This window comes from Rasamsonia byssochlamydoides (assembly GCF_041956645.1).
Source record: "Rasamsonia byssochlamydoides strain NRRL 3658 unplaced genomic scaffold VTN77scaffold_73, whole genome shotgun sequence".
NCBI classification, from domain to species: domain Eukaryota; kingdom Fungi; phylum Ascomycota; class Eurotiomycetes; order Eurotiales; family Trichocomaceae; genus Rasamsonia; species Rasamsonia byssochlamydoides.
Genome location: NW_027192456.1, coordinates 21,228 through 47,270, shown reverse-complemented (window position 1 = coordinate 47,270; position 26,043 = coordinate 21,228). Strand labels below are relative to the sequence as shown.

The 26,043-nt window shown below is 50.5% G+C and overlaps 10 protein-coding genes and 2 non-coding genes across 12 annotated transcripts; 6 read left to right on the top strand and 6 right to left on the bottom strand.

The window, feature by feature from the left end:
- Positions 1–83: 83 nt before the first annotated feature.
- VTN77DRAFT_t124 lies at positions 84–196 on the top strand. Its single transcript has one exon. It is a non-coding gene; the product is annotated as a tRNA-Leu (tRNA).
- A 1,087-nt stretch (positions 197–1,283) lies between these two features.
- On the bottom strand, positions 1,284–1,368 carry VTN77DRAFT_t123. Its single transcript has one exon. It is a non-coding gene; the product is annotated as a tRNA-Asn (tRNA).
- A 639-nt stretch (positions 1,369–2,007) lies between these two features.
- VTN77DRAFT_8500 (uncharacterized protein) lies at positions 2,008–2,923 on the top strand (the record flags this gene model as incomplete). Its single annotated transcript, XM_069425005.1, has 5 exons — positions 2,008–2,040; positions 2,142–2,248; positions 2,339–2,651; positions 2,707–2,819; positions 2,875–2,923. 5 exons carry the CDS (start codon positions 2,008–2,010, stop codon positions 2,921–2,923), a joined length of 615 nt encoding a protein of 204 aa, XP_069274592.1.
- A 957-nt stretch (positions 2,924–3,880) lies between these two features.
- On the bottom strand, positions 3,881–4,441 carry VTN77DRAFT_8499 (uncharacterized protein; the record flags this gene model as incomplete). The annotated part of the gene is made up of 3 exons (XM_069425002.1): positions 3,881–4,042; positions 4,221–4,289; positions 4,394–4,441. The coding sequence occupies 3 exons, from the start codon at positions 4,439–4,441 to the stop codon at positions 3,881–3,883; spliced, it is 279 nt and encodes a 92-aa protein (XP_069274591.1).
- Positions 4,442–5,452: 1,011 nt separating this feature from the next.
- Positions 5,453–7,823, top strand: VTN77DRAFT_8498 (uncharacterized protein; the record flags this gene model as incomplete). Its single annotated transcript, XM_069425001.1, has 6 exons — positions 5,453–5,900; positions 5,956–6,090; positions 6,150–6,269; positions 6,321–6,452; positions 6,498–7,678; positions 7,737–7,823. 6 exons carry the CDS (start codon positions 5,453–5,455, stop codon positions 7,821–7,823), a joined length of 2,103 nt encoding a protein of 700 aa, XP_069274590.1.
- Positions 7,824–8,218: 395 nt separating this feature from the next.
- On the bottom strand, positions 8,219–9,100 carry VTN77DRAFT_8497 (uncharacterized protein; the record flags this gene model as incomplete). Its single annotated transcript, XM_069425000.1, has 1 exon — positions 8,219–9,100. One exon carries the CDS (start codon positions 9,098–9,100, stop codon positions 8,219–8,221), a length of 882 nt encoding a protein of 293 aa, XP_069274589.1.
- A 268-nt stretch (positions 9,101–9,368) lies between these two features.
- Positions 9,369–11,342, top strand: VTN77DRAFT_8496 (uncharacterized protein; the record flags this gene model as incomplete). The annotated part of the gene is made up of 2 exons (XM_069424999.1): positions 9,369–10,261; positions 10,322–11,342. 2 exons carry the CDS (start codon positions 9,369–9,371, stop codon positions 11,340–11,342), a joined length of 1,914 nt encoding a protein of 637 aa, XP_069274588.1.
- Positions 11,343–11,819: 477 nt separating this feature from the next.
- Positions 11,820–12,988, bottom strand: VTN77DRAFT_8495 (60S ribosomal protein eL13; the record flags this gene model as incomplete). Its single annotated transcript, XM_069424998.1, has 5 exons — positions 11,820–12,257; positions 12,375–12,533; positions 12,641–12,687; positions 12,850–12,883; positions 12,986–12,988. 5 exons carry the CDS (start codon positions 12,986–12,988, stop codon positions 11,820–11,822), a joined length of 681 nt encoding a protein of 226 aa, XP_069274587.1.
- A 969-nt stretch (positions 12,989–13,957) lies between these two features.
- On the bottom strand, positions 13,958–15,460 carry VTN77DRAFT_8494 (uncharacterized protein; the record flags this gene model as incomplete). Its single annotated transcript, XM_069424997.1, has 1 exon — positions 13,958–15,460. One exon carries the CDS (start codon positions 15,458–15,460, stop codon positions 13,958–13,960), a length of 1,503 nt encoding a protein of 500 aa, XP_069274586.1.
- Positions 15,461–18,314: 2,854 nt separating this feature from the next.
- Positions 18,315–21,428, top strand: VTN77DRAFT_8493 (uncharacterized protein; the record flags this gene model as incomplete). Its single annotated transcript, XM_069424996.1, has 1 exon — positions 18,315–21,428. The coding sequence occupies one exon, from the start codon at positions 18,315–18,317 to the stop codon at positions 21,426–21,428; it is 3,114 nt and encodes a 1,037-aa protein (XP_069274585.1).
- A 146-nt stretch (positions 21,429–21,574) lies between these two features.
- On the bottom strand, positions 21,575–22,702 carry VTN77DRAFT_8492 (uncharacterized protein; the record flags this gene model as incomplete). The annotated part of the gene is made up of 1 exon (XM_069424995.1): positions 21,575–22,702. The coding sequence occupies one exon, from the start codon at positions 22,700–22,702 to the stop codon at positions 21,575–21,577; it is 1,128 nt and encodes a 375-aa protein (XP_069274584.1).
- A 556-nt stretch (positions 22,703–23,258) lies between these two features.
- VTN77DRAFT_8491 (uncharacterized protein) lies at positions 23,259–24,862 on the top strand (the record flags this gene model as incomplete). Its single annotated transcript, XM_069424994.1, has 4 exons — positions 23,259–23,763; positions 23,827–24,535; positions 24,596–24,658; positions 24,724–24,862. The coding sequence occupies 4 exons, from the start codon at positions 23,259–23,261 to the stop codon at positions 24,860–24,862; spliced, it is 1,416 nt and encodes a 471-aa protein (XP_069274583.1).
- Positions 24,863–26,043: the final 1,181 nt, after the last annotated feature.

Sequence of the window (26,043 nt, the reverse complement as noted above, 5' to 3'; positions counted from 1 at the left end):
GGGCCCCCCCCCCCCCCCCCCCCCCCCCCCCCCCCCCCCCCCCAACCACGCAGAATCTAAGCCAGGCCAATAAACCTCATACAGGCAAGATGGCCGAGCGGTCGAAGGCGTGAGGTTAAGGTTCACCTTAATAGAGAGCTCATACAGGCTTCCTCATCTCCGAAAGGGGGCGTGGGTTCGAATCCCACTCTTGTCATCATGACTTTTTGCACCGGAATCGTCGATATCAATTTTTTTTAACGTATAGAGTATTATACCACAAGCCCATGTGATTTGTTGATGGGACTTCCCAATTATGACCTATTTTCGGAAGCGGCAAAGAAATACTACTGGTTCATTGAAGACATGGGCATGTGATTGTGTGTGGTTTGGATTGGATGCTTTCTGGGGTTAATGACAACAAATCATGAACAGATTGGAAAAAAAAAAAAGGAGCTGGTATTTTCTTTTATATCAAGCGCCAGTCTGTGTGGATCGGTTCTCTTTGTTCCTTTTGTGTTCTAGGTCTTGATTAAGAATGTCTTGCCACGTGCTTGTGCAGGGTTCTTTAGGGAATTATATATATTCTGCGGAAGGTATGCTTAGCCTTCTCTTGGATTGTCGCTGATGTCAATTATCCAACCTTGCAGCAGATCCAAACTAACAAATGAGATCAAACCACTTATTATTATTATTCACAACAACTGACACTTCAATAGTATGATGTAAGAATGGCAGCAATACTATTAATAGGCATAGTACACAATAGAACACCCACATCAATAACAATAGGACCCAAAAGACGCCACACAATAGTCACTGATCTAATAATCAGTACTCATAATTTCCACACCGAAAAGATCAACCTGGCTGAATCGAACCAAATAAAATAAACATTATTTGATGTCAGCAGGAGAACCAACTTACTGGTTCCTCCCGCGTTTGCCGCAGGAAAAGAAGCCAGTCGAGACTTGACTGCACACAGTAATCTGAGCAACACTTCAAAGCATGATATCCAATATAGATACACTCTTCTAGATGTTCGTCTCACCTCAAAGTGTTGATTTCCAGGGGAATTATTTCCATGCATCAAATGAGACAATACTACTCTATGACCACTTTTTTATATGCGACAAGTATTAAAGTCTTATCAGGTGTCTAGTTCACAGACCATTGACACGAACAAAAAGTAGAAAAAAAAAGAAGTCCAATAGCAAAAGTGTGCTGACAAAGGCGTTGTGGTCTCTACCACACGAGTGGTAAGCATAAAAAATACGTCATAATGAATGACAAAAAAGAATCAACGTCCCCGGGCAGGCTCGAACTGCCAACCTCCTGATGAACTGTTGAATAACAGTCAGACGCGCTAGCCGATTGCGCCACGGAGACATGCTTGTGTGAACGGCGGCTTGAGTTTATGTCTGATGTGGAGAATTCGAGAGTAAAGTTGCGAATGCCCATAAGCAACGGGCAAACCGACAGTCGGGCTTTGTGGGACACTGGGACTTGTGTGTGGGCATAATTAAAGGCGGCGAGGGGATCGACAAACCGATACGTTGGATCTCATTTGATTTCATTCTCTGGAACGAGTTACCTGGGTACCGTGGGCGAGTCGAGCCCTAAGCAGGACCCGATCAGGCTTAGAGCGGGGTTTTCTAGCAGGTTTGCAGGCGGGGCGCAAAGACCTCAGGAAGAGTAAAAAAAAAAGGCATTAGTGGGGAGGAGCCTGGTAGGCTGCGACGGGTCGCGACTCGCAGCTAGTACCAAAATTAAAACACAGGAGGAGGTATTTTTTTGTCTTCAGTCTTGATTTGATTCATCTTTATCAATCTGGGGATCGTGATCGTCAACGCCAAGTGAGCGCAGCGCAATCCTGTTTCTTCGCTTTCCGCGCGTCAACAAGTTCGATTTCCCAGCAGATATAAATACGCAGATAAGTCTGGAATATATTCGCTCGCATTTACGTCGCCGTCGCCGTCGTCTCCCTCTGCGAATTCTATAAGAACAGTCCTCGCATAGCTAGACAAGATGCCCGAGAAGGTCTACGTCACCTATAACCAGGTACGTTTGTCGCAGATTATTCTGGACTGTGTTTTTTTTTACTCTGCGCAGTCGCGACAATAGAATATTATGGGAATTTTAACTAACACCTTGAATTATAGGTGCACAAGCTGTGCCGGGCCTCCGCGGAAAAGATCCTGAAAGAATTCCGCCCCAATCTTATGATCGCAATCGGGGGTGGTGGATATGTCCCAGCTCGCATTCTTCGGTAGGATGAGATACCTCCTCCAGTCGATGTTTCCGGCGCGAAAAAAAAACCGTCGCAAACACTGGGGAGACTAATGTTTGGGTTGTCCAGATCCTTCCTGAAACTCCCCGGTGAACCTAACATCCCCATCCAGGCCATTGGACTGTCGCTGTACGAGAGCTTGGGGAAGGATGACCCCGAGGAGAAGCCCGGCACGAAGGTTACGCGCACGCAATGGCTGGATCTGAGCTCTCTCGAAATGGCCAACTTGATCGGCAAGAATGTTCTGATTGTCGACGAGGTGGACGACACGCGAACCACGCTGGAATATGCAGTCCGGGAACTGGAGAAGGATGTTCAGCTTGCGCAGAAGAACCTAGGGCGCGAGGGGGAGAAGACTACCTTCTATATTTTCGTGCTACATGTGAGTACAGCTTACATATGGCGTATCCTGTGATGATTGTTCTAACTGTCATTAGAACAAGGATAAGTCGAAGAAGGGCAAATTGCCCGATGAGATGATGCAATCAGGCCGGTATCACGCTGCCGTCACGACGGGAGACGTCTGGATCTGCTATCCCTGGGAAGCAACGTACGTTAGCTGAATACTCTGGTTGATGGACTGACTAGCTGACATCATCCAATAGGGATATTGACGAACACGATGCTCTCGCCAAGGAGCACCCTCTTATCTGATTGCTCAGACATCCGTACTTCGCTACAATCTTTTCCCCTCCCAAGTTCATCCTGCTCGAAAATCCCATCCGCATTATGTTACAATATTCCACATTTTACCCTCGGCGTTTGTATGAGAATCTAAAAAGTTCACCTTTTCTTTTGGTTTGTTATGCATATCCGCCTCAAATGGCAGACATTTTTTTTGGCTCCTGTGTATGGTTTTGTTTGTCTCTAGATCTTTATCTTTAGATTATCAGCCTCGAAGGCGTGGAGGCGTGAAGGCGTGAAGGCGTGGAGCTGAAGAAGAGGGAAAGAAGTACATAACTTATTCCTACATAACTAACTCATTTCATGGTGATATTTTCTGGATTGGACCACGTGCAACTATTTCTGCTTACACTCACTAGGTTGTCGTGACAGGAAGACAGCTCGTTCCTATGGTCTGACCTGATCTCCCTCAAAAGAGATTGATTTCAATCTCAAGACAGAACAGAGACAGAGACAAAGACAGACAGGCAGGCAGACAGACAAGAGTGAGTATGAGTATATGTTAACCTATTATTAGCTAGGTATCTAGTCTAGTCTAGGCAGGTTTTGTTTTACTTTAATTTCATGCACTTTGAGGCAGGGCTTGTATAGCAAATAGCAAATAGCAAGCTAAAAAAAGTCTCATCACTGATCACTCACAGAAAGGGCATGACGATAGACAAGAAGCAAGCTCGCTGGATGATACCTATACACGGGATAGTCTTCCTCCATCCCTAAAATCCCCAGTGTCTTTTTTTTCCCTTTTATTTCTATACCACTTGAATCAGCTCACCACAAGATGAACGTTCGTTCGCATCGAAAAGAAAAAAAAAACGGGTTCCCAAGAAGAAGAAAAATAAAAAGAAAAAGCCTAATAACTAAGAACCTCCTCCCATCAGAAGAAAAAAAATAAAATACATCAACAGCAAAACTATCGTCTAGGCTTGTTTAATCCACGTCGATCTTGTTCCTGCGCAACTCCGCTTTGGCCGTCTCGATCTCTCGTTGCAGCGACTCGTGCGCCTCGGGGACATCGTTGAAGGTCATGATCATCCAGCCTAACCGGGCGAGGAGGAAGCAGGCGAAGGAGATGAGGGCGTAGAAGGGGAGCTATATATAGTAGTCACGTAGACAAAGCTTAGTGGATATGTCATGCAAGTTGAAGGTGGCGAAGTTGTTGCTTCTATTATTCAGAGAGTAGAAAGAGGGAAAAAGTATGGACTCGAATGGTATGAGGGTATGTATGGGTGGTGTCAAGAGTATATCAACGGGGCAGGTGCAGACGTACAACAGGGACGATCTCGGTCTGGATGGTCTCGTTCAGAGGGACAAGGCCGAGGTAGAGAGCCAGGTAGAGCTGTCAAACGTAAGAACACGTCAGTAAGTTAGTTACAAAAAGATCGAAACAATCTATTTGCCGGGAATAAGGCGCAGGCGCAGGTTATGGGTGATCTGACATACCGACGAGACTAGCAGGAGGACCGACACGGTCTGCTGTGCGCGCGTCATGATGGCGGCAAGGCAAGTTCTCAACCAGAAAGGGTCGACTATGCGGCGCGCAAAGGATACGACAGAGCGAAGTAGGATTCTACGCTGTATTCCTAGACAGCGCAAGAAAAGAGGAATTTCAAAACAAGCGCAATGACAAAAAGTGGAGAGCAGGTTGCGATGGACCAAAAGACAGACAGCTGAAGCTTCGTTTGCGGCGCAATTACTCCGTACTGCATCTCCTGGCCGCGGGGGCTGCCGTAGAGCAGCAGCAGCTCAAGTTAGGTTGGAATGTGTTGCAACTGACAACATTATCATTATGATTGACCATCCGCCGTAGGGAGTATGTAGTCGTTTAGAGCGGATATTCTACAATTGCTCAGGCATATGTAACGTTTGCCTAATCATTGTTCTTGATATCTATTCATTTTCATCGAGTGCGACTCCTGGTTTAGGCTTCAATGGCCCTTTCTTAGGCAGGGTGCTTTAGTTGGGACTTCCGACCTATGACAGTTCGCCATTCTTTGAGCTTTGGACATACTAAAAGTGAAGTGCCCTGCCGCGACTAAATTCCTGTCTACTGCCCACGCTTTTCAGACAGATGGCAGTGCTAGTTTATACCTGGCAAACATACAGCATAGACAGCTCATTTTTCTTGCTTGCTTGAAGCTCTTCTTTCAGTTTTCCCGGCATTCAGGCAAAGCTGCCGCAGAGACGGTACGGATAAATGGTTCGAAATTAAATTACTATACGCCGCCTCGGAATCGATTCACACATCTAGGCTCTCATCTGCCTAGTCTGGCAAGTAGGAAGAGAACAGGTTTGACTATTCAAGACATCTTATACCAAGTACTTCTGCAGAAGTGGGGCGACCAGGCTTCAGTGGTCCCTGTCCACCCCAAAGACATCTCTCCTGCCTATCTAGGCGAGCTAGAGGAACTCATTCCCTGCGCTGTGGAGAGGATTTCAGCGTTTCGAGCAGGCAGGAGTCTCTAGCTTAGGCATCAACTTGATAATCTGATATTTGACAAAATGGCTTCTCAGAATGATGAACATGATAAATCCGGGGCCCCAGAGCCCGCGCCGATATCAATCGATGGCAGTTCTGCTCAACAAGCTTCAACTCAGATTCAGCCAAGCGGAGAACTTGAATTTCCCGCAGTGAAGACTATTTTGTCTGCGCTTACAGATTCGGCCCCGTCTGCCCCTGCCAGAGGTCATCTTAGTTTGCAGCCTGAAGAGCAGGACGAAATGTTTCGCGCTTTGCAGAACGTTCTCCTCAAGGCTGATGAGAATGAAGGAAATTTTGATGTTAAGGAGCTCGTATCCTCTCTCGAGCAGGCAGATGCCGATTCTCAACGAGGGCAGCGCAATCTGAAGGCTCTGGAAGGCGTCTCTTCCACCCTGGACAAGCTTTGGCAAAGTAGATCTCAATATATGGCCCAAGCGGCGGAGGCCCTGGCAAACGGGAGTCGAGATCGTAAGATATACCTTTCCTGCACCACAAGCTGAAGGGAAAGCTGACGATCTTGTAGCATCCTGGCGGGCCCCCTTCGGCCGGGCGGGCATATTGGGCTTCTTCCTCCGGGTTGTTGCGTCGAAGGAGCAGATCGAGGATGGTATCTTGTTCCATTCATTAAGGCTGATTGGAAATTCGTGCGCAGATACAGGTTTGACCCTTCGTTTTTTTCTCTACATTGCAGTTGCAGCAGTATTAACCAGGGTCTAGATGAAAATCGACAGATCGTTGTAACCGACAATTACACTCTTCCTATCATCCGTCTCTTTCTCAATTCTGCGCTCGTCCATGTTGCAATTCCTGTTATTTATAATATATGCACGGATTTTGGTATGATTTTTTATACATCGAGATGTGGGTGAACCAGCTAACCGAAAACAGAGCCAGCTCAATCCCAGGTTGCAGCAAACCGAATTGGGTATATATTGCTCAAACTCATCAGCGAGGGAGCGATTGAAGGAAATTCCCTGCTCAATTATGCCTATGAATTGGTCGAGATGGCATCAGAATATGGTAGGTCTATCAATGGTTTTGTAATATGTTTTCTGACGTGAACAGAGGAAGGAATCGAAGGTTCCCCTGATGGAACCATCGTACTGCTGATGAATCTGGCTGTCGACAAGAGCACAACTTTCGCGCAGTATGCTTGTCTCGTAAACTGTCTGGTCGCTTATCTGCGCAATGAACGGTTTCAAAGTGCATGTATACGACATAGACTGGTGGAACAGTTACTTTCTGTTCTTCGTCACTCATACGCAACCGATGCAGACGAGTCGTCAAGCGAAGACGTGCAACTGCTGTCTCAATTGCGATTAAAGCTCAACCAAGCACTATCAGACATATCTGCACTGCCGCAGTTTGCCGATACTTACCCGCTTGACTCTCCGCTGTCGAATACTCTAAAAGCGTGGCTCGAGAATGCTGAAGACCAATTGCAGATATGTGCCTGTGTCATGTTGGGAAACTTGGCCAGGTCAGATGAGGTGTGCAAGTTCATGGTCGAGCGCTTAGAGATCCATAAACCGTTGATAGCCATGCTGAAGACCGATGCCCGGGGCAGTGTCTTCCACGCTGCGCTAGGATTCCTGAAGAATCTGGCCATCGCTGGAGAGAATCGACAGCACCTAGGCGATGCTGGAATCATACCTGCCGTGTCTCATCTCTGGACATTTGATATTGTTCCCCAAGTGCAATTCTCCGCTGTCAGCCTCACCCGCCAGGTCATAACGTCTTCTTTCCAAAACGTCTCGCGACTTCTTGACTCTCTTTCGTCCGACCCGGACTCTCCAGCTCATGAACGGTCCTATCTTTCTCTGTTGCTCTCGCTCTTTGGCAAGACCGACGCGCCCCCGATCAAAACCGAAATCGGTCGCTCTATTGCATCGATCTGTCGCACCGTCACCTCTCGCGCGCGGGAGGGACAGGATGATGCAAAAGCCCTACTCGAGCGCCTGTTCAGTCTGCATGAGGGTATTGCCCGTCCACTCGGTGCCATGATCACGCAGACGGAGTGGCCCGTCGTGCGAAGCGAGGGATGGTTTGCGTTAGCTTTGATGGCGTCCAGTCCAGCAGGCTCGTTGGCCGTGGTTGACTGTCTGCAAAACATGGACGTGTATCAGCTGTTGGAGGACAGTCTCACTGCTGAGATTCCTGCATCGGCTTCGGAGGCTGAAAAGCTGCAAAAGAGCAAGGATCGGGACAATGTGGTCATCCTTGTGAAGGAACTATTAAGCAACGATGTATGTCTACCTATCGTTTCCTTCTTGTTATGAAGCTAGCTGACTTCAATTCGCACAGCCCGAATTTCTTTCCGAGTCCCGCAAAGCCAGGCTGCAGGAGCTGATGAAGAAGGCTGCTTCGGCTTCAGTTCGAGAAAGTAGCTGACGAGACAATTATCGAAACGAGTGACACGTCTAATCAAGTGCCACTCTTTATATCTTGACGATACGATACGATACGATAAGATGAAATGAAATGGAATGAGCTGAGCTGAGCACTTTGAAACTATCCCCGATCTTCCATTGATCATTGAATTCCTCAAGTTGTCATCCATCCATGACAATCTATGTACATACATTTGAATCTAGATTTCCACGAGCAATCATGAACCGTCAGCACATGCAATTATATACATTATATCTACTTTCTTTTTATTTCCCGTCTGAACATTGTAAACGCTGCGCCAAAACAGGGAAAAGAACCAAGGGTATAAATAGAAGAATATCTATGAGTGAGTCTGTGCAACAATGCGAGAACTCTATAAAAGAGATGACGACAGGTCACGTCAGATTCTTCTCTCTCTCTTTGCGGTGCTTATCGCGCAATCTCTTCTCCGTCTTCATGAATTCTCTAATGCCGACGGGGATCCCAGCAAAGAGGTTATCGTCAATGTCCTCCCCCGGCGAAGGCATCGACCAATTCGTCTCGCTGCCCCCTCCATCATCATCCATACTCATACTGGCACTGTCCACTTCCGCCCTCGGACTCTGCCGCATATCCGGACTGGGCCGGGCTTCTTTGGCTTTGGCCTGCGCCTCCTGCACCCGCGCAGCCCACACCTCCATCTCATCGCGATAGTCGTCCCAGACACAGTGCGCGCAGCCGCTCATGCAGCAGTTATCCGGCTCGACGGGGCGCGGGGGGATAGCGACGCCGTTCACCGTCTTCCAGGTTGATTCCGGAGGCATTGTCGCGGGGTTGTATCTCGTTGATTTGTACCCCGGTCCTGCGAGACGGGAGCCGAAGACGATTGACATTTTGTCCGCTGGGGATTGTGGTTCGGTTGTTGAGGCTGGAGTTGGTGGTGGTGCTTTTTCTTCCTGACTACTACTGCTGGTGGTGGTGGTGGTGGTGGGGACGACCTTCCTGGTCGAACGAGCACGACGGGCGTGCGGAAAAGGTGCGCGCAGAAGATCTGAATAATATCCCGACAGGGGATAAGCCTGTGGAGGATCTTGAGGTCCTATTCCGGGGTTCTCATCCTTGCCGCGGGGCGCTGTCGTAGTCGCAGGCCGAAGGGAACTCGTGGAGAAGAAGCTGGATGAGCGTGGCGACTCCCGCGGAGGTCGAAACTTCGATCTGAAGACATAGCGATTCCAACAGGATGCACATAGCGACCGCGGAAGAGAGCGTTGCCTTGCTAACATGGCGAATTGCTCCATTTCCGGGGCTGTTGCCAGCAATGAGGGGATTTATTGACTGAGAGATCAATGATCAGAATTGAATTGCCGGGACTCAGTCGGGTTATTATGTCATGGTGCAAACTCTGCAAACAGCTTTGTCTGTATTTACTGTACTGTGTTTCTCCGCCAAACAACGCGCCGCAATGAAGGCAGCTCATCCAGTCTAGGTGGGCGCCAATTCGGCCTAGGGTTATAGTTTCTCTTTATTTTCAGATTTGGATGATTTACTGTATGGGATTTCTGTCCAATGTCAGCATCACCCGCCAAACGGCGCAAAACGAGTCCGACCACTGCTGTCCCGATTGACGCGCCTGAATCGACTCAAGCAGACAGCACCGCCCAGGATGTGCCAGTGCCACCACCAGTCTCTCATCGCCCTTCATTCCAGTCGCCGACGAGGGCAAGCTTGGCTCGATCCAATCCGGAGATCTTATCGCATGTCTTCAACCGGTCGCCGACGAGGAGCCCCCAGCGACCTACGAACGAGTCGGAGGAGAGAGTCTTTGGACTGCGAGACAGGAAGGCCCTGAGACCTTCCCTGACTGCCGCTGGGAGCCCCGGTGGTTTCCTGGCTCTCTCTCCCCGGCGAAGGTCGGGCGCGATCCAAGCTTTCGCTGCTCCGCCGCGCAGAGTCTCCCGGAGGATTGAAATCCCCAATGTAGACGGGACGCAAGAGCAGAATGTGTCCACACCTGTTCACAGCAACACTCCTGACGAGCAATTGGCGTCCGAATTGGACAGTGCGACGCGCGAGTCCGAAGCCCGTAATCCGTCGGTGCCTCCATTGCTGCAGGAGGAATATGGCGAGCCGGAGCTGCCTCCAACGCCGACTGAACTAGGTCTGGAGAAACGGCCTGAACGACCAAAGGGGCTGCTGAGCAGTCCAAGCTCTCGGAAACATCGACGAGAGGGGCTGAGACCAAGCACGCTCAGGCTGGACCAGGTGCAGCTTTCATCAGAAAATAACCAAAGTGAAGATGATATGCCAGAGGTGGTGCGGAAGAAACAAAAATTAAGAGACGAGCTTGCAGAACAACTAGAGCGTCTCAAGTCTGAAGTCGCACAATTAGAAAGCTGGGCACAGCGGACTGAACGACTTGATGATCCGGAGCCTGATGTAGAAGCTGTCAGGAATCTCATGTTAGTACAGTACCATTTTGCAATACATAATGACATCGACCTCTTACTGACTCGAAATAGTTCTCTATTGACTACGTCAAACCCGTCGTGCGCGCCCTCTTCGCTGGCGCCTCCGGACCCTCCACCGCTATCGTCTCTCATTTCTTCCCTTCTCCCATTCTCAGCAAAGGCCGCACCCGAGAAGCCGCGTCCGACATCTCCTGATCCAACCAATCCGTTTGTTCTGAAGGAGCTTGCGGATCCCACACCTTATCTCACCGTGTTTGCTCCGTTAAATCTTCTGACATATTCTACCAAGATCTCCGCGGAACCAACCTTGACAGAAACACATTCTATAACTTTGTCAGCACCCCCTCCTTTCCCTCGACATCTATACAAGATACCCTTGACTTTTAAGACGAATTTGGAGTCACAATGTGTGACGTCGATATCGATATCGAATGATCAGTCTGCGAAGATCCCGCCAGCCCTGCATGGTTGGATGAACTCTCGTCTGGCAAACCCACTGCTGCAGCTGGATGTGTCAGGTCTCTGCTGGGGGATATGCCGATACTGGGAGGCTTCCGTCTGTCGTGCAAGGATCTGGGCGAAATTGAAAAGGAAACATGAGGCTTTGGTAGCGGGTGTAGCAGGTGCCAGGATTGATAATAACATGGACAGCAGCGACGACGAAGAAGAGATACGAAAACCGCTGAAGAAGTCCGATCTCCGGGCACTAATTCCCCATCTCGAACGGACATCAATGATCTTTTCCTCCGGCGCCAACAAAAAACGAGAATCAAAACTCCTCCTCTCCTGCCCATTGACACTAGACGAATGGACCAGCGAGCCGCAACTGAAGCCCGAAATCAGCATCTCGATCCCTCCTGACCTTGTGGATACGATGAAGAGGCTGAAGGTAGAACGGGACGTGAAACGGCTCTTTCGGACCTTGCTCAAGGAGGGACGAAGAAGAGGGGGAGATACCGGATATGGAGATACAGATGGAGATGCCATCGTGAAAGCGACCGAAGGCGTCATGGGCGTGTTGTTTGGAATCGACGTTCTTACAGCGAGGAGTAATGGTACTGGCAAACAATAGTATAGGTAGTATAGTATAGTATAAATAATGACTGGTTTGGTTGGTGTCTGATTGTGATTGAATTGGATGAGTTAGATAAATGAATAAGGCTTCTTGGCTGGTCAGCTAAGATGAATATATTCTCTTCTCACCTTCATTGTCCTGTCCCTTCTTTTCAGAGTCGTAGTAGCTACGTACTGTACGTGTATGATAGATAAGCTCAGGGACCGGGCGAGACCAGACCAGACCAGACCATTTTTCCATTTATTTGATGGGGTTGATTTTAAGAGACATGCCATAAGGAATAATAAGGAAACAGCAGCGTGATTCACGCCGGACCACACACAGCACACCACGGACCAAGAACCTAGGTACTTAACAACCACAACCTCGTTAACAAAGTGGTGGGCGAGACAAGAGGTCTTTTCATCAAACTGAAACTGAAACAGAAAGATATCAATCATATCATTATCATATTGTTGATATTCTTGATGATATCTATTTCTTGGCAGCATCAGCTTCCTCAGCCTTGGCCTTGGCTCTCTTCTCCCGGACACCGACCAGACGAGCCTCGCTCCGGGCCTCGCGCAACCGACGGTAAGCGGCCTTCTCGCCCTCGGGCAGCTCGTCGCGCTTGATCTCAGTAATGGCCTCCTCGCGGGTGATGTTCTTGACAGGCAGCGTGGCCTGCACGCGGGTGGCGTAGCCCTCAACCTTGCCCTCGGCAGCGAAGGCGTCCTTGGCAGCCTTGACTTCCTCGGCGGACGAATCCAGCTTCTTGAACTGGCCGCTCTTGCGGGGGAACAGAATCAGGCGGGCCTTGTACTCCTTGAGGCGGGCGACATTGGCGGCAAGGGACTCCTGGGAAACGTTCTTGCGGCGGTGGTCGACCGCAATGCCGATGGTAGGAGCGAGCTTGCGGGGGATACCAGCTTCCTAATTCGCAAGTGTAAGCATGCAACTTTTATAATCCTTCTCTTTTTCATCCACGCCATTCCCAGCGTAAAAGAATCCGCAGTATAATTCTTCCAAGTATGATTCTTCGGGAAATACCTTCAGCTCCTGCAGAGTGAAGCCACGACCAGCCCTAACGCGGCGGTTGTACTTGATGGTGGGACACCGCACCACGGGGCGGAGCTTGTCGACTGGACGGGGAGCAACAGCGGCAGCCTTTGCGAGACGGGCCTGACGACGGCGGTGCTTGCGACCGGGCTAGATGAAAAATGCCCAATCAGTCCATTGTTCAGAACTTCAATAATTTGGACAAGGCAGTTTCGAAATTCGCCTTAATCCTGTTTCCGGAAGATATTCTAGCGTACCTGGTCGAAGTGCACGCGCACACGACGCTGCCAGTCCTTGTGGAAGTCTGGAATAACACATTCGTCAGAAATGCTCCTCAAAACACATGTCTCCCCATGATATCCCCAGAACAGCTTCATCTCATATCCTCCCTCCGGCATCCATCACGTCGCATTCCATTCCATCATCCTATCAACACTTGCAAAAAGCGATTCGGGTGGTTACTCACGGTTGTTCGGGATAGCGTTGTTGTGCTTGATCGCCTATTATCATAACAAGTCAAGTCAGAAACACATCCACAACTAAAACAGCCATCTCTTTAGACAGCCGTCTGTCACAATCAACAGGTAAAACGGGAAACACACCATTGTGCCGGATGGAGACCAAGTCTCAGGCTGCTGTCAAGGTCGTGGTCGTCGGTGGTTGCTGGTCGAGTCTCAAAAGACTCTCTCTCCTTCAATATTGGGTGGAACTTTTTTCGGTGTGGGCGACGCGAGCCCAATGTGTCCAACCGCCGCGCTGAGCCGCCCACGCACTCTCGCTTAGCGAGCCCTAAGAGAGCTAAGCCCGATTCGGGTGCGGAAGCGCTTTCCGAGGGACCTAGCCGCGGATCATCAACATCTGCAATCGAGGATAGATATAGATACCTTTTTCTTAGGACCGTTGAAGTTCTTGATTTCATTGTGTATCATGTAATCATTTGACTTTTGAAGGTCTTTTTCTGTGTTAGGATGGGGCAAGATTTCTACACGTGACTCAGGAGTGATGCCTCAGGAGGAAGACTTCATCATGTCAGTACAGTACTCCGTACTTTGGCAGATTTATCAGGTTGTCATAAAATCGTGCTATATGGCTTCTTAGGGCTATGAGATTACATTTTATCATATGTTGTACACGTCACATACGAATTTTATTTAAAGAGCACGAGGAAAAAGATCTGCGATTCGCAGTTTCATTCTGTTAGACTAAGCTATCTAATACCGAAGAACAACCTGCGGCAACAGCCATTCTCAAGCAGGTAACAAGACATAACAAACCCCAGAAGGCTAGAGTCTATCTCAAGACAACCCTCCAACGAGGAGACAGAAGTAGCTCATGCAGTACCCATAAGGCCACACCAACCACCCAACGCCTTTGAAGAGAGTAGAAAAGAAGCAAGATCCTCCAGTTGACATCAATAAAACTTTCCCAATAACGCCATTTGTTTGAAATCCCATCACACGCATATGTTCATCACTCGTAAAATTTTGTACCGAAGAAGGTGCAAATCAAAAAAGAGAAATATGGCCTACAGAGTCTGGGTAGAAGCCATCGACACTGTCAAGCCACTGCAGACTCTACGCATTCCACGCGTTGATGCCCAGACCAACGTCCTTGGACCTCTTCGCCACGGCCTCATCCTCTTCAAACACTCCCTTGCGTTTCTGCGAGATCGAATTAGGCCGCTCGACTCCCGCCTTCTTGACCTGGCCAAACAATTTCGTCTGAAGAAGGTTGCTGGATCTGCCGACATTGCGAGCAGGGGACGACGCCTCCGCCTGGCTGCTTCCCGGGAAGCGACGAAGCATGTTTGTGGCCAGAGAACTAGCTTGTGACGCCGGCACGTCTTCGTCGGTAACTGCTTCCTCGGCATCAGACGCAGAAATCGTGCTGTCTCGGTCATGGCGGTCCCGTTCTGCCAGAGGCTGCTCGCGCTCAGGGGTGCTGATTCTCTCCCGGGATCGGCTGCCTGGAGTGCTGTACTGGATCTCAGGAACATCCCGAGAGCGCTGAGGGGTGACGGGAAGGGAGGACATAGAGTGGGATCCCCGGATATGACCACCACCGTGGCTTTGCCTGGGCAGACGGGCACGACCCGACGTGGGAGAGACATTCGCAGATTCTCCGTTCAAGACGCGATCGGCCGCTAGCAAGGTTGCAAACGCATCGTGGTTGGTATGGCAGCGGGCACTGTCGGGATATCGAGACTGCGATTTCCTCTGGGGGGTCTGGAACTCGGTGCGAGGACTGGACGACAGCGAGCCTTGATCCAACATGAGAGTAAAATGCTCCCGATTTTCTCGGATACGTTTCTTCAGAAGCCGGTTCTCCTCTCGTAACGACTCATGTTTCCCATTCTCTTCCTCAACTACTTCTTCGATGAACCTTTCGGCATCCTCGAGTCTCTTTTGCAGTTGCGCATTGAGCCGCTCCAGTTCCTCAATCCGCTTCAAGGACGCGTCCAGTTGCGGGTTCGGAGACGGTTGCGGCGTCCTCAGATCTGAGACACAATGGCGATTCCGATACTCCGAGCTCTGCAAGATTTCCACCTCCCTTCGGGCCAGCTGCTGCTCTACCTCGGCACGCTTGATCGCTTCATTGCTGGCAAAGGAGAGCAGACTATTCTGTAATTTGAAGTGCAAGGCGGACATGCGGGCCTCCTGCGCGACACCCAGCAGGTCCTTGGCCATTGCACGGAGTTGTTCTTCATTGGCGGCGTCGATGTCGGCGGTACTAGGCAGGTTCTCAGAAGCACCGTACGCAGCGCGGAGGGTCTTCTCCAATGACTCTGATGGGGGCGACGCGGGGACTACCACATGGGACCCGGATCGGGATCTGGATCGACGGCGCAGAGGAGCATTCACCTGGGATGACGGAGGAGGGGTCATTTCCGATGAAGAGGCGGGTGGAGGCGAACAGAAGTTGCTATTCTTGTCAGATGGCGCCGCATTGCCGTCCCTCGCGGGGCGAAGATCTGGGGAAGCGGAAAGAATGGAGCGCCGCGGCGGGGTGCTGGGGATGGCAATCTCCACAGGAGGAGCCAAGGAGGCCTGCGACAGCCTATCTGTGTCTTGAGACATGATCGATGGTTTGGGGACGTAGGGCGCTTCGATCAGATTTCGAGAAACCCGAAATGGTGGGGCTCAAGTTGGACTTAAGTCTGGGGTAGCTGGTCAGTTCGTGAAGGCGCAGCCCATGGATTCTCCAACAATCCCAGAGTTGTGGTTACCAACCTAGGAAATTTACGAGAATTGCCGGTGAATGAGCGGACAGGTGCCAATTCCTGCCCTGCCTCAAAAGAATGTCACGGACAAGCCGTGAGGATTCGGAATAGACCGGATCAGCCTTCGCAGTATGCTAGACAAAGCGTAAGTCAGGTATGAATATTTGAGTACAATTGACTAAGGGCGCGCAAGCGTTGCCAGCTGGCCGATGATGACGACGACGGAAATGGAGACCGGATGGCTTCCCGCTTATCGCCGATAGGCCCCGGGTGCAGTAGCCAGCAGGCTTCGTGGCGCTCGGATTCGAGAGGGGAGACCACACCACCACGTCAGAAAGGGCCTCGAGGACGAGGCAAAGATGTATGGGAGGTGGTTGGTATGGAAGGATGAACAAAGGGAGAGAAGGAATGGAAGATGGAGGAGATAGAGATAGGGACGTGACATGGAGAGGGAGACCGGAGGTGATGGCTCAGTTAATGGGCGAGTGCTGGCGCGTGCCTGGCAGGTGATGAGGAGGCTGGGGGGTGGTGGTTGTGGGCCAATCAGCATTCCCGTAGTCAACCACCGCCAACCACGTGAGGCCAGCCTCGCAGGAGAATGTGATTCCCCGAGATCAGCCAATGCCCGTCTTAGCCCAGTCGAGCCTAGCGCGGGGAACTCCCTGAAGCTTCTCCAGGTCAGCGGACAGAGCTCGTCACGTGAGGTAAACACGCGGTTGCTACAGCACGTCCCCAGCCAATCACGATGCCAGGTCGAATTTCCCAGGGAGGCAGGGAGTTGGACTGGCAACCATCGGCCCTAGGACGATTCTGTCAGGCAATAATCCCTCCTCGAGATGCCTCTCTTAGACGATCAGCCACTTCTGGAATTGGTGACGAGTAGAGAGTTCGGGAGGATAGTTACAGGATGTCGCCATGATGGTGGACGCTGGAGAATTCCACCAGGTCAGGTAGACTGTCTTCGTCCTCGAACAAGCCCTACCACCATTACTCGGGCCAAAGCATCGCCTGGCAGCATCCCAATGGCGGAATCAAGCAGATCATCCGATTGAGCTGACGTGGCAAGAGTCCATCAACAGAAACTTGGGTCCCAATGCAGACACTCTTTCTGTGGTTTTCGACCTGCGAGGCTGCCTTTGATCTACGGCCGGACGCCTCGACTTGGTCATGAGGTGAAAAGGAACATCGATGGCAGCAGGTGGACAGGAAAGCCATGGGAAAACGCTGCGAGGTGATCTACAATGCCTTGGATGTGTGGTGTCGAGATCATTTCACCGTGACTCTCCTATGGCCGGGCCTACTCCACAGGTGCATGAAACTCACGTCGCTATCAACTTGAGACAACTCCGTATCTGTGTCCAGTTGATCTCGTTAAGATCTTATATGCGACAGGCACTACTGCCACTGAGCGAGAGCAGGCTCTCCTGGTCGACTGGAGATTCACGGAAACCATGTTTTTGCAACATTGACAAGATGGACCCGGGCTAAGTCGGCTGAGTAGAGCCTTTCAGATGTATGCATGATAACAGTATTACAGGCAGGCCTTATCTAGTATTGTAACAGCATTTTGGCGAGCAGAAAAACACAAGGAGGACAAGCCAGCTAGATACCTAGTCATATCGGATACTTACGGTTTTCGTATACTTCCAGATAGTTAACCATCTCTTCAAAGTCCTATCCCAGGAGAGGCTCCCAGTCCTACGTATTGCCCAATCTCTATGTGATGTGGGTGAGATGTAATACTGTAAAGATGGAGTTACTGCCTGGCCAACATGCACGTCATGACTTTCCTAACAGTGCCCACCAGAAAAGGTTCTGCACCCTACTAGTCGAAGAACAATAAACGTCATGTGTCAAGATTTCTCCCATGACTTGATTTTTATACCATTGGTCATAGTGTTCGAATCAAAGCTGTGAAGATACACAGTCATTCATTGTCACGTGCCTATTGGGCAAGGGTAGGTAGCGGCTTCTACTTCTGACCAGATAGTTAGATTGAGCATCATGAAGACCTTGAGATGACTCCAATTTCAGTTTCCACCTCCATATGGTTATGATTTGTATAGGATTCGGCGAGAATCCTAATATGTATTTTATACTCCGTACACCACATGCTGTACTCTGGAGTAGAAAAGCGGACATATATCCATAATGGACACAACATTGAGTGCGCGGCACAGTCCTTGCACTACCAAAGTATGGTAACCAAAGGGTTTAATATTGACAATTGAGAACATGCTGGGTCTCGTCAATTAGCTGTAGAGTTGTTACTGCTGGGACTGGTAACGTAGGCACGGGCCGCACATACTCCGTACCCCTTTCGGGTTCACCAATGAGAGCGTGACCTCGGAGAACTCCTGGAGCATCCGGACCCGTCCGGATGGTTATCCATCATGCTAGTGTACTCCTAGCTGAGGTTGCAAGGCCCATAAAAATAATCTCAATCCTCCATTCGCTTACAATTCTCTTCAACCACATTGACTTGAACCTACTTGCGGAGACTCATCGGTTTCCTCCACTGTCTAAAATCCGCTGCTTGTATTTAACTCCATATATAATTTTTTGTTCTCCCTTGCTGTCCATATTACATTCCGTTAATGTAAATTCCCATTTCGACATGGTTCATTGACCTCAGCTTACCACTGTCTCTCTTTGTTTTTGACAAGTGTATTCTAGCTGCAGTCGACACGTCGTACAACACGTCAACACCAATGGACCGACAAAAGTCTCCCCTCCGTCCCCCGAGCGGGATTCCGCGCTTGGCTTCCAGGATCCCCTTGCCCACCGGCACTGGACAAAGATCCCTCAAGCCATCCCCGTCGAGAGAGCGCCTGCAAGCCGATCCCGGTGTTGACATCGCGCGATTACGACGCCCGTCGCAAGAAACCTTATCGAGAAAAAGTTCTACCCAGTCCCTTTCGTCCCAAACTGCTCGCCCTGTGTATCCACGTCGAGACTCGTCGCAGCCACCGCAGAACCGCGATGAAAGCCTGGAATTGCGGGAAGATACAGATGGCGAAGCTTGGGAATTGGAGGATGATCACCATGGCGACTACACAGCCGCCCCTTCGGCAGACTCTCGCCCGTCGTTGTCGGATCGGACGATCGAGACACTGTCGCGGATCCCCCCGTCACCGTCTCCGCGCGGCAGGAGGTCGCCTTTCTTTCCTCCAGAACGCTCCCCAATGGGCCCTCCACCCCGGCCTGCCTCCGCATTAAACAGCTACTCACGATCCCCCTCAAGATCGTCACATTCTCAGAATGGCGTGGACGAAGGGGTCGTACCGCCCTCAACGGTGAGGCGCACCGCATCTCGGATCTCAATGATCTCACTTTCTTCCGGTGTCAGCTCAGGGTCACAGAAGACGGCTTCCGACACTTCAGAGAACTTGGTCAAGTCAACTACCTCCAGTGGAAGGCAGACACTGAAGCGGCAGTCGATGATCGCGGCCATACCTTCCACCAAACGCAACGAAACCCTCCCCGTGAGGTCAGGCTTGACGAAAACACCTAAGCCGCGCCCCTTGAGCAATGCTTTTGTGAAGCCATCCCCTGATGAGGTCAGCGAGTCTCCCCGACCACTGTCAATCAGCAAATCAAGGAAGCCCTCCTCCAACGTTTCTTCCAACCTGACATCACCTTCTTCCACGGTGTCCAAGACCTCTTCAGTCACGTCGTCAGTCACATCGACCAGCTCGGACGGGCATAGTCAGGAACATGCCGGCGCCGAAGAAGTTCGAAAAGTATCCAAATCTTCAAGTGCCCTGCGAGAGAGTATTGCGAAAGCCAAGGCGGCCAGGAAAGCAGCAAGACAAAGTAGCGCGGCGACTGAGGCCTTCGACCCCTGGGGCAACATTGATGCGAAAGATCCGTTTAACCAACTCCCCAAAGATGCCAACCGCGGCCTGCTTCGAAAGCGTGTGGAGGCAGCTCGAACATCGGGTTCTTTGAACATTGCGGCCATGGGCCTGAAAGAGATTCCGGACGAAGTCATGACGATGTACGACTTTGATCCAGATAGCAATGCTGAATGGTACGCGAGTGTCGATCTCGTGAAATTTATCGCCGCAGATAATGAGATCGAAACGTTACCGGATGCGGCGTTTCCCGATATCGACCCTCAGGATTTTGATCCAGACGAGGACAGCAAAGGCAATCAATTCGGTGGATTGGAGGTCTTGGACCTTCATGGCAATCTGCTCCGGTCGCTGCCAGTTGGGTTGAGAAGGTTACATAGACTGTCTTCATTGAACCTTTCGAACAACCAACTGAGCATGGATGATATAGAAGTTGTTACCGAGATCCCAAGCCTCTCGGATTTGAAGCTGGCAAACAACAACCTGCAGGGTACGCTCCTATCGACGATGGGCCGTCTTAGCCACCTCGAAGTGCTGGATCTCCGCGGGAATCGCCTGAGCTCTCTGCCAGACTCTTTCTCCGATTTAACCTCCCTGAAAGTTTTGAATCTCTCCGAGAACCAGTTTAGGTCATTGCCATTTGAAACATTAAGCCGACTTCCCCTGATCGAGATAAATGCTGCCGGAAACAAGCTCCAAGGTAGCTTGATGCCATCATCTGTTCACCGTTTCGAGACTCTGCAGACTTTGGATGTGGCACGCAACGCCCTGGAGCGATTATCAGAAAATGATACCTTTGACTTTCCTAATTTGAAAATACTCGCCGTTGACGCAAATCGTCTGAAGTCCCTGCCGTGTATGTCGTCCTGGCGATCCCTGTTGAGGTTGTCGGCCGAAGATAACAGTATCGCTGCCCTCCCGGACGGATTTCTGGAACTGGACAACCTCAAATATGTCGATCTGACAGCCAACGATCTGTCCAGGTTGGATGAACGGATCGGTCTGATGGAGAATTTGGCCACGTTCCGTATCGCAAACAATCCGCTTAGGGAGCGAAAATTCCTGAACATGGACACGGAAGATCTGAAACGCGATCTGCGGAATCGGTGCGCCCCAGCACTTGAAGAAGCAAAGAGGGGATCCAGTGGATCGGATGAAGCAGAGGGGGTTGAAAGAGATGGGGAGGAAGAAGAGGAGGAAGGCTCTGTGGAGACCGAGTTCACCCTCGCTCCGGAAAGTCCTAGCCATTTGAATCACTGGAAGGTGAAGCCAGGAGGGGTGCTCGACCGGTCGTCTACTGACATGTTGGAGTTGAATGTCGATGAGATAAAGCCGTTGATCTCGTCGCACGACATCAAATGCCTCTACATCCAGCGGAATAAGTTACAGAGTTTCCCCGTCCCAGCACTGAGTCTCATCGCCAACACCCTGACGGACCTCGATCTGTCGCACAACCCCTTGAACAGCGATGCCCTCTTCTCTGCTTCTGTGTCTCTTCCTCACCTACAAAGCCTGAATCTGAGCACCACGGGCCTGACGAGCCTTGACTTGCTGCAAGAAAACCTTTCTGCGCCGTCTCTGAAGTTCTTAGATGTCTCGAACAACCGCCTGACGGGGCCTCTCCCCTTTGTTCGCCGCACCTACTCCAACCTCATCACGTTCCTCGCAGCCGACAACAAGATCTCCAGCCTTGAATTCGAGTCCGTCCAGGGCCTGCAGGTGCTCGACGTCAGCAACAACAACATCGACTTCCTGCCGCCCAAGCTCGGATTGTTGGCAGCGGATGCGTCGAGCCCCAACTCGGCGGGCCTGAGACGGTTCGAGGTGGCGGGTAACAGCTTCCGGGTGCCTCGATGGCAGATTGTGGCCAAGGGCACGGAGGCGATCTTGGAATGGCTGAAGGGTCGCATTCCGGCGGATGAGCTGAGAGAGTGCGGGGTGGTGGACGACGCGAATGAGGTTGATTAAGCGTTGATTTACCTAAAGGATCATGCACTGTATTTCTATGTATTTCTAGATACTAGTAAGAGTCCTAATGGTAGTATTTAATAGGTACATTCCGGCGAGCTATGCCGCCGGTCTAGTGAATAGATCGGCAGTTATTCTCGATTCAACTATGATTCATTCCTATTGACCTCACTCATCACTTCATCCATAACTTTCAACCACGTCCTCGACCAGGTAGTGAGCTTGTCTTCTTCTGGCTCTCCTCCCCAGGGAAAAGTTACTAATCTCATCGCCCGCTCGGCACTCTCTTTCGCCTTTCTCAAGTACAGGACTGAGTTGGCGAGATTACTTTCGTACAGGGAGCCGGCGGCTTCGTCGATGTAGCCTGGTATGGCTTGGAGATCTGACGTTAGGGATTCTAATTTCGGGATGTGTGCGCGCGGCGGTAGGGTGGAAGAAGCAGAAGAGTCGGACGCAGTGAGACCGCCTTTCTTGAGTCGATTCGAGATGATGGCGGGGTAGATCTGTCCGATGGGCTTGAGCACGCGCAGGGTGGACTTCTTCTGCGCGTGCAGAGCAGCGGTTGCGGTTTCATCTTTATCCTGGGTATCATTTTTCGTGCCATTGGCATCGTCATCACCATCATCATCCCCGTCTAGGAGATTGTCGTCAAAGTCATCCTCCTCTTCGTCAGGATCCCACTCCGCCAGCTCGTCAATAGCATCCTTGACCAGATCGCGCCATTCCTCGACGCGGCGCACCACAAAGCCCACCACGCCTTTGCCCACAAGCTGGGTCAGCGAGTCGCACGCATCCCAGACTCTGCCCGTCGCGGTCGTGACGACGTCCTTCTCTGACTGTGCCAGTTCTTCATCTCTTTCATTCTTCTTCTTCGCAATGTTCCTAACCTCTTCGACCAAGGACGAAAACTCCCTCAGCACCGTCCTCGTCAGCACCCTGACTTCAGCAGCAAACGCCTTGGTATGTTCATCCGGCGTGACGAGCAGCGCTGCTGTCACGAGGGAAGGCAGCACGGAGTCATTGACCGCGGACAGAACGGTCGAGAGCGCAGAGGGAGTAAAGGGCGTGTTGATGGCCAGCAGGGACAGTTTCGTGACGTGCGATCTCAGCGCTGTCGCGCTTGTTGATAACAGCTGTAGGGGTTCTGGCGGTTTCTTGGAATCGGAGGTGTTGGTATTTGTATCTGCTTTTGCGGGAGGGGCGGAGAGGGCGGATTGGAATTGCTCTGAGAGGACGAGAGTTGTTTCGAGTAGACGAGATAGTTTGTCGGTCATTTGGATATATCCGTCAATTCTGATTTTATTTATTTTTTTCTTTCCAGGATTAGGGTCGTTCGAGAGGACATATATTATCTTCTGTTCATGTCAGTACGAACATTTAGAAATTTTGGCTGCAGATCCCGAAATGGTTAGTTAGCGAGGGGTTCCAATTTAGCCAAGTTTAGGCGGTGGAGATGGCTGTACGGAGATGGATGTCAGTAAGATGAAGGTGTAAAGATTCATGCTTGCAACAGTTTAAACAATTAATTTTCTAGCAGTCAGATATTTCAGCTAAGCAGGCCATTACTCATGCTAAGCTTGACAGAAATTTTTCATATCTGTTCATGATCCGTGTGCTATTGGCAAGCCCTAACGTTCTGCCCTAATTTCTGTATCCATCCAAGCTCGGGGAAACCAAGCTCCGCCAGTAGCTTAGATACTGCATCTGTGGCGAAATTCGCATCTATTCAGCATACAACCAGATCGTACATCTGACAGAACCTACGACCACTTCTTCTACGCCATGAGCTTGATTTTCAATCGATATTAACATTAACTCTGAATTTTCGCTATGGGCACTACCAAGGCCCGCACCCCGGCGAAGCAACAGCCTCCCCCGAAAGTCCCAGCACAGTCCCTCCCAGAAAAGACCTTCATCATCGACAATGGCGCCTACACCCTGAAAGCAGGCTACGCGCCCTCCTTCCCGCCGCCCGACGATCCCGACAAAGCGCTCTCTTCCTGCGTCACCATCCCCAACGCGCTCGCCAAAACGCGCGACAACCGCGTCTTCATCGCCTCGCAGCTCTCGACGCACATCTCGGACTGGAACGAGGTGACCTTCCGCCGGCCGGTGGAAAAGGGGTACATCGTGAACTGGGAGGCGCAGAGGGAGATCTGGGAGCATTCGTTTTTCGACGAGAAGACAGCGCGGTACAAGGAGGCGCGGGTGCCGAACCCGGAGGAGACGACGCTGGTGCTGACGGAGGCGCCGAATGCGTTGCCGGCGCTGCAGAAGAATGCTGACGAGATGGTTATGGAGGAGTGGGGGTTTGGGGGGTATTTACGATACGTTGGTTAGTAGACTTACTCTGGCGTGGCAAGTCTCATTATTGAATCGTCTGACACGTATTGCTAAGGCCCCGCATTAAATGCCTGGAACGATATACACCCTCTGTTTGGTGACCCTGCGACGCAACTGTCTGATTCCGCTGTCAACCCGATTGAATGTCTGCTTGTTGTCGATTCGGGCTATTCCCACACCACCATTACGCCGGTCTACAAAGGCCGGCCGCTGCAACGCGGCATTCGACGACTCGACATCGGCGGGAAACATCTCACCAACTACATCAAAGAAATGGTGTCGATGCGGCAGTACAACATGGTGGATGAGACGAAGATCATGAACGATGTCAAGGAGGCGGTTTGTTACGTGAGCAGCGATTTCAAGGGTGACATGGAGCGGACGTGGAAGGGGAATAGAAAACGAGGGCAACCTGACCCTGGCGAAGGGATTGTGGTCGATTATGTCTTGCCGGATCCGACTACGAACAAGAAGGGATTTATGCGACCGCATGATCCGCTGCTGAATGCGAAGAAACGAAAGAGTTTGCTCTCGGGGGCTGGCGCTGAAGCATTCTCCGAAGACTTTTTGGTTCTAGGGAATGAACGGTTCACCGTGCCGGAAATCTTGTTCAGCCCGGGGGATATTGGGATGAAGCAGGCGGGGATTCCAGAGATCATCCTGCAGAGCCTGTCTGTTCTGCCCACGGGGCTGCATCCAGCATTTCTAGCGAACGTTCTAGTCGTCGGAGGAAATTCCCTAATCCCAGGATTTATGGACAGATTGTAAGTTGCAGCAGTCTTGCTTGTTCGAACATATTCTAATTGCATTCTTCGCTATACTAGGGAGACTGAACTGCGTCAAATAGCATCTGCAGAGTGCGTCGTCCGGGTTCGTCGGCCGAAGGAGTAAGTACCCTACCCTCTTACCTTAATGATTTAACAATTTGTCCCCTCTGTGCTAACTGAATCAGCCCGATCCGCTCTACCTGGCTAGGCGCATCACGCTTCGCAACCAATCGAGAAGAGCTCAAAGAGGTTGCTATTACGCGAGAGCAGTACTTTGAGTACGGGTCAGCTTGGGTTGGAAGGAAGTTTTCTGGGGCTGGCTAGTTGAAAAAATAAGAAAGAAAAAGGGTTTCTGTCCGAAAGCATCGATGGCGTTGAAGGTGTCAGGTCTATAGGTCTACAGGTGTTTCTTATTATGTATGGATGTATATAGGCTGGAAAGTCATGATACCCGATTTGAATTGAATATAGTTTTGACAGTAGCATCATGGAAAGGTGATACAATTTCTATCTTGTCGACCTGTCTCTTTCTTCGAATAGTATATATAGTACAGCACAACCCCCCCCAGCGAAGAAAGAGCTCGCACCTCAACGCGGTGCTGAGGTCTAGTTGTCCAATATATTATTTTTATTATATTATATTTATATGGATGAAGCCAAGATAAGCTAGCTCCTTACGATCAAATTGACTCCCCCTCCTCCAACTATAGTGCCTTAATACTACAAGGCAAGGGCACGCAATAAGTCATTGGTGGAATAGATCAATCCCTCTTTTATCCCTACACAAGAAGGAGGAGCAACAAGAGGGTAGGAACATCAGTAGTACTACTATTAAGGGTAATTCCTCTTCTAAAGAGAAGGGCATGATTAGGTACCTTAAAGGTGCTATGGTGGACTGGATGAGGAAGGCCCTAGGTCTTGCTTGGATATATTGATCCAATGTATCTATCGTAGAGGGGGCTCCCATATCTCCCCTTGATAAACTAATCAAAAACAATATTTGGTCGATATAGTATAGTTACAACCCGGTTAGTCAAGGCAGAATCGATTGAGGCTGAGATGAGGTGCACTGCACCTGGGCATGCAAAAATACAGTCGCTAGACTCTGGCACCTGCAGTCTATGAAATCACTCTAAAAATAATCAATCCAAGCTGATTAATTATTTAGTTCGAGGCTCAGCGACACGAGCCTTAACCACAACTAGGCGGCTATGCGCGGTCCCGGCTTCGTATTCGGCCTCCTATGCACATTTGGTATTTATTATGGCTAAGCCGCTATTTATTTCTCGGGCATCAGGCACAGCACAGCCCACCAGGGCCACCACCATCGGATGGATGGATGGATGGGACGGAGCAGCAGTCAACCTTGCGTAGACCCAGACTCGATCGATGACAACAAGGTTGAACACCGCTGATTAGATAGATAGGTAGGTACCTCGGTATGTCCATGATAATCTCAACTCAACGAAAATTAAATTGTTGCATGGTTGTAAACCAACGAATCG